The 6,743-nt window shown below is 43.5% G+C and overlaps 1 protein-coding gene across 1 annotated transcript in view; it reads right to left on the bottom strand.

Moving 5' to 3' along the window:
- Ddc (dopa decarboxylase) overlaps positions 1 to 6,743 on the bottom strand; it is a 66,559-nt gene that overhangs the window by 13,316 nt on the left and 46,500 nt on the right. The window contains exon 8 of the mRNA XM_028778182.1: positions 1,190 to 1,266. Within this exon, the coding sequence (XP_028634015.1) occupies positions 1,190 to 1,266 (77 nt within the window). The remainder of the gene's footprint in view (positions 1 to 1,189; positions 1,267 to 6,743) is intronic.

Below are 6,743 nucleotides of genomic sequence, written 5' to 3'. Positions count from 1 at the left end.
AAGGAAGGAAGGAAGGAAGGAAGGAAGGAAGGAAGGAAGGAAGGAAAAAAATAGAAGAGGAGAAGGTCTTTCTTGGTGCTATTGGAAGATGCTTTGGATCCTTAAGAGGTAGGGTCTAGGATCCTTAAGAGGTAGGGCCTATTAGGATGATGGTCTTAGGTCCTTGGTGCTTTAAAAATGGATTATGAGAGAAAGACCACCAGTTTTTCTTTTCCCCTTCTCTCCCCTCTGACTTATGAAATGTCATAATGTGAGCACTTGTTTTGCTACATGCTCCCACCACGATGTGCTTCTTTCAACAAAGGTTCACATCTATGGGGCTGTCCCATCTTTACTTGAGCTTCTAGAGCCACGAGTTAATCGCCTCAGGCATCTCACTGTAGTAACTGTCGGGCGGGCGGGCGGGCAGGCAGGCAGGCGGGTGAGGCTGACTGGCTGACTTATACCGTCACCAGGGCTCAAACACCTCATTGTGTCTGCTTTCTGCCATGGTCTCTGGGAAGCACATGGCTTAATTAGAGGCCACCCCAGTTACTGTGGGCTTCCTGCTATGGCTTCTGAAAGGAGTCTGTGTGCCCCACCCCCCCTCCCCCCACACACTACTTCTCTCTCACTGCCTACTTGTCCTCTTCCTAGGCAGTCTGTGCAGACACTGAGCCTCCTTAACTCTCAGGTAATCAGCACCAGGCACGGAACACAGCTCTCCCACCAAATGCAGAAGTATGCATTGATGCAGCCCTACCTAAGTTTTCTTCATATTTTCTCTTCATTTCCTTTCTGTACCCGGGTTTCCTCCTTTACTTTTTTTGTTTTTTTTTAAATTTTGCTTTCTTTATGGTATTGATGGATGTTGTGGAAATACTTTTTTAGGAAAGACACAGTCGCTATTCTACGTGTTTTCTGTCTTGGAAGACGTGCTTGTACATGTACCGGGGCTGATGGCTGCAGTCTTCCTGTCCTTACTCCCACACAGTACTCAGGCTCTTGATGCCTGGGGGAAGGGGAGAGCCTCTGCCAGAGAAGTCCAACCCCTGCTCCCAACTCAGCACAGCATAGAAGTTTCGAGAGTAAGCCATGAAAGCACAGAGCCCCTCTAGTCCTGTGGAAGGTGCTCTGGGCTTCTTCAACATTCCAATGCAGCCCTGAAGAAAACCTTAATCACACTGCACCCTCGGGCATATCTGCTCACCTGAGCCCTGGTGACTGTGCTTCAGATAAACAGGGTCCATATTAAAGGCATCAGTTAAGTCGGTTCTCTTCTTCACCCTGATTTGAGAGAACAAAAGATAGGGTTTGCAAACCCCAGCAGGAATAGAGATACACTAAAGAGACGTCTGTAACCTTCCCTTTGGCTATCAGACTTTTAAGAACACGGATTGGAATTTCCTCAGGAATGTCAAGCTGGGAAAAGAAAAGGTTGGAAGGCAGGGCCAGCCAGAGGATAACTTGTCTCCCAGAAATAGGTTTCACCCAGTTCGGAGGACTTGTCAGACCACTTTTGTAAGAGACAGTGGAGCCGGGGCAGTGATGGGCTAGACCACACATTGACCAGGACTGCTTACTTATGCATAGCCCTTGCTCTTTATTTAAACCTGATTTCCAAGTCAAGACCCAGAAAACGTGGGTGGAAGAACACTGGGCCTTTGTTTCTCTGCTCAATGTGGCCACATTGAGGAAACTTTTTGCTGTTGTTGTTTATCATTATTATGTCTCTTAATTGGCATATTGAGGGTAGGTGGGCAAGCCTAGCTTGTTAGAGCTGCCGGGGCGCAGGTTCTGATCCTAAAAACTCATCTTGCAGAACAAATAGCACCATCCTGGGCTCTATACTGTGCTGGCTTCTGTTGCTTTGCATTTCGTATTTGAGACTGCATTTGTGTTTGTATTTGCCTTTGATTTCCAACAATTGGTACTGTTTCAGTGTGGCTTTCTGTGTGTTGATTTTAGCCGAATTTTTTGTTTTTCTGCTACTGGAGATCACCTCCAGGACCTTGTTCATTCTAAGTAAGCCACATCAGTAGCCCATCACTGAGAGCCTCATTTGTATTTCTGATCATTCATGAGGCTGGCTACCTTTTACTAAGAGGCTTTGTATCGGACACTGCATCCAAGTGGCACACATACAAATTAAATGAATGAATGAATGAATAAATAAAAAATCATTTTAAAAGTATTCAAACTTAGGGTCAGGCATAGTAAGCGGCACAAGACTTTCATTTTATCCAGCAGGGATAGTTTACTCTAATGCCTTTTCTGAACCTGATGTGATAACTGTTTCTTTTTTCTCTCTCTTTCTTTCTTTCTCTCTTTCTTTCTTTCTTTCTTTCTTTCTCTCTTTTATTCTTTCTTTGTGTAGAATACAGTTTATTCAGGGCTTGGGCAGGGGAGTTGCGGGGCAGAATAGAGAGAGAGAGAAAGAGAGAGAGACAGAGAGAGAGAGAGAGAGAGAGAGGAATAAAGGCCAGCCATGAGCACGTGGAGTAGAGAGAGCAGGGAGGGGAGCAGGGAGAGAGAGGGAAGAGAGCAAAAGCAAGAGGATAACTCTGATTCTTTAACATGATGAATGACATTTTCTAACATTCTAACACACACACCTGGAATACACTCATACTATTTTGTTAAACATCACTGTGTTTTACTGAAGGGGTTTTGCAGTGGAAGAGTACTTAGGCAGACAGGACTGCTGCAAAAATCATACCACACAACAGACATCACACGAGATTTATTAGCCTAGAGTTCAAAAATCTAGGTTTGTGGGCTTATCCCATGCTTTTTCTTTCTAGGCTCCTCACTTTGTTTTCTGAAACTAACTTGATAACATAAGCGACTTTTGCTGTTCCCCTGTAAACTACATTTGTGGTTGAATTGATTCCTCCCCCCACCCCACCCCACTGACTAGAGAACAGGCGAAGTTGAATATTTTACGGGCCTGGTGTATGAGTTTGGAAATTAAATCAGGTTTGGAAAAAAGAAGTTTTTGTAGGATTGTATGTGTGGTTGTGGACATTCTTGTTCATGTTCCTCCTGCTGTACAATCCCAACGTTTCTGCAGCCAAACCCTTCCATCGTCGGCTACAACTGACCAGTGTGTGCTTTATTTATTTGCTTCCTCGTCTGTGGTGCCGGGAAATGAATCCAGGACCTTGAATGTGCTTAGCGAGGAGCAATCACGGAGCTACACCCCAGGCCTTCTTGTATTTTCTCTTATTCATCTTTCCTGAGATCCTTTATCTAACCAGATGGAACAACGACTGATCTCTGGCTTTGTCGATCCTCTCTGCAGCTCTGATAGTGAAAAGGGCTTGAGCTCTGTATGAAGGATTTCAAATATCAAACGAACAGTAAAAGCTTATGAACAAAATAATGAACTCATTAAGAAACTATTTACTATGCTACAGTGATTGGCAGTTTCAGAAACTTCTATTATCTTGTCCATTTTAATATTTAAAGAAGTCAGCGAAAGTATTTATGTTACGTTATGGGCAAAACTGTTGGTGAAATCTCATTAAACAAAAGAGACAATTCTATTTTAAAGATTACAAAACAAAAGACAGAGCAAAGCAAAGCAAAATAAACAATCATAAACACCTCCAAACCAACCAAACAATTTAAAAAAAAATCAAGGCGCATATCTATATTTGTTTCTTGTTTTAGTTAAATCTTAAAACATACCTGTAAAAAATTAACTTGGGACTGTTGACTTGTGTCACATTTTGCAGGGTCTGCAGGTTGGCCACCTGGAGCTTTTGTATTTACAGATCTCCTGACTGCTTGCCCTTGGTTTTGCTTTATTTTGACAGGGCAGAACACATTACCGCAAGGACATGAGGGCTAGCAAGAGACTTTTTTTTTTTTAATTATTATTTAGTAGATAGATGTTCAGGACTGTGTGAAAGATCACTGGAAAAAGTTCTCGGATTTCATCATCTGAGTGACTCCCTGCCACCACCTTAAAAGGCGCCATCTCCCCCTAAAGCCCTCGGCAAACACTCGGAGGGACCCGCCCCCTCCCCAACCCCCCAGCGTGCCCCACAGAACCCCTCCGTGAAGGCAGCTGGGCAGAGAAATGCCGGATGGAGATGTTGTGTCTAGCTAGTGACCTTTTGCCTTTAGGCTGTACTTTCTGGGCTAAACTTCAGGGCCTTTTGTAGTGTTCAGAGAGAAAACACAGTCAGCAACTGTTTGAGTGAAAGTTGAAGCAGAATGACTGCCTAATTTTGGCCCCTCTTCACCAAAACACAACCCCTTTCTTCAGCTTCTTCTGGGCCCATGATGAATGATCCCCCTCGGTTCCCTGAGCACATCTCTGTGCCTGGGAGTGTCAGATACGAGCTGCTTCCTGTATCTGCTCTTAGATGGTATGCACAAAGTCCAAGATTCTTTCTCACTCTTTACTCAGCCCGGCACTTTAAGACATCAGTCCACCAGGCCTGATAAGGATCACTCTGAACCCTTTCACAAGAGAAAAAAAATCCCTCCCCCTTCTGCCCCCAGCCCTTTCTACCTATCTCTCTATCTGTCTTTCTGAAGGAATCTTGTTTGTTGCACAAGCTGGTCTCAAACTCCAGGCCTGAAGTAAATCTCTTATCTCAACTTCCTGAGGAGTTGAGACTGTAGGTGCATACCACCACGTATTTCTGGATTAAGCCTTAAGCTCTAGCTTCCTTACCCATAAAACAGGGCAGCAATTCCTGACCCGCAGAGCTATTCAGAGGGAGAGATAAGCTGTGAAGTGCTGCAGAAATAACAGGCATTTGCTTAGAAGGTAAAATTCTTAAGCAAAGCCCTGGCACTGTAGTAAATGTCTGCCACAAGGGTGTTTGTTGCAAGCCCTTTTTCACTTCTCATAGGGACCAGAGAAAAGTAGAATTCTGTCCACGAGGCTGGAGAACTCAGTTTCGTGCTGGTTTTTGGCAAAAGTCTGTTGTTGTCACCTACCCTGGCACATCCCTTCTTCAAAAAAAGCTGTGCTGTGAGCAACTGTGAAGCTTGTGTTTTCTGAGAGCCCCGTGCTTGACTAAATAAGCGGCCTAGTAGGGCTGTGTTGAACTTGAAAGTATTTGCCCTGCCCAGGGCACCTCAGCTCTAAACCATGCTGATTATGAGAAAACATTTTTGAAAATAAGCATGCGTACCGATTTTTAAATTGAGTAGCTTATTTGAAACAAACTTAAAACTATCTTCCAATGGTTTTGGAATAACCTGAAACTCTTTCGACCAACTCTGAGGTAGGCATTGTCTGTTCCACCTCGGGGCCTTCGAGCACACACACTTTCTCACCCCTGCCTGTTCTTTCCCTATTCAGATGTTTGGTCAAATGTCACTTCCCCAAAGGGCCTTTTCCTGACCTCCCTATCATAAATAACCTGTCAGTGAATGAAAGAGCCAATTCATGGGGTCCTGGTCGTTTTTCCTCCTCATAGCTTCTCCTCTGTTCATTCCTCACTCAAATCTCTCTCTCCATCTCTCCCCCAAGCCTTTCCCCCCCGACAGCTTCCCAATCATAGACTCTGAAGCCGCCATCACCTACATTTTATGTTCTGTCGCCTACTATTTTATCTAGTTTCATAGCTTGCATCTGTTATTTTTTTATTTCCTGGCACTCCACAGCTAAGACCGCTAGAGTATATTTTTTTTGTTTGTTTTAAGTTCATACTGCTCAGACTCAAATGAATTATGAATTTTCTTTTAGCTGCTATCTGAATGTTGAATCTGAATCCTGAAGTAATTAGAAGTTAGGAACTTAAAGATTTATTAGGTCATAGGGTTGCAGCCTTAGTTAAGAGAACTACTGAATACTTCTTATAAAAGATACTAGACGACTCCCTCATCCCTTCCACTGGGTGTAAACACAATAAAAAGGAATCATGTACAAGAAAATGAACCCTAACTTACATATCAAGTCTACTGGCCTTAATCTTAGATTTTTCAACATCTAAGATTGTGAGAAATAAATTTGTTACTGCCCTTAGCCTGTGGTGTTTTGTTAGAGAAACTCAAATCAACTAACACACATGTTATGGTTTGGATAAATGTACCTCCAAAGGCCCAGGAAGTACTTGTCCCCTATCTGCTGCGATATTTGTAGGTGGTAGATCCTACCAGACAGTAGGCCTAGTTGGAAATCTGGTGTCAAGCTGTGCTCTTGAAAGTGATAATAGGAACCCAGGTCTTTTTGGTGTCTTAGCTGGGTGTGGAGCAAATAGCTTCTCTATCATATGTTTCCTCCATGCTATGTGGACTCACCATAAGCCACAAGGAATGGAATCTAATGACCATAGACTCAAGTTTCTGAAACTGTAAACCCAAATGATTTTCTTCTTTTTAAGTTGCTTCTCTTCAGTATTTTGTTATAGTAATAGAAAGTGGGATAGTACAGAGAGGGTCTCGCTTTCAGGCCTGGCAACTTGAACACAATCCTCAGATCCCTCAAGATGGCAGGAAATGGCTAACTTCTAAGTGTTGCCCTATGACTTCCACAAACACTCTAGGGCTTTGTTTATGCCTGTACACACACATACACACATTCATGCACACATGCACGCATACTACATATACCACACATATACATACACTCACACCACACACACCAAACCACACCACACACACACTACAACACATAGACACAGACACTCACACCACATATACCACACATACACATACACTCACACCACACACACCAAACCACACACCACCCACACTATGACACACAGACACTCACACTCACACATCACACCACACAC

Source organism: Grammomys surdaster, unplaced genomic scaffold (genome assembly GCF_004785775.1).
Source record: "Grammomys surdaster isolate TR1022 unplaced genomic scaffold, NIH_TR_1.0 67, whole genome shotgun sequence".
Classification (NCBI taxonomy): Eukaryota; Metazoa; Chordata; class Mammalia; order Rodentia; family Muridae; genus Grammomys; species Grammomys surdaster.
Note: the sequence above shows the minus strand (reverse complement) of the source record. Positions and strands in the feature narration are given on the sequence as shown.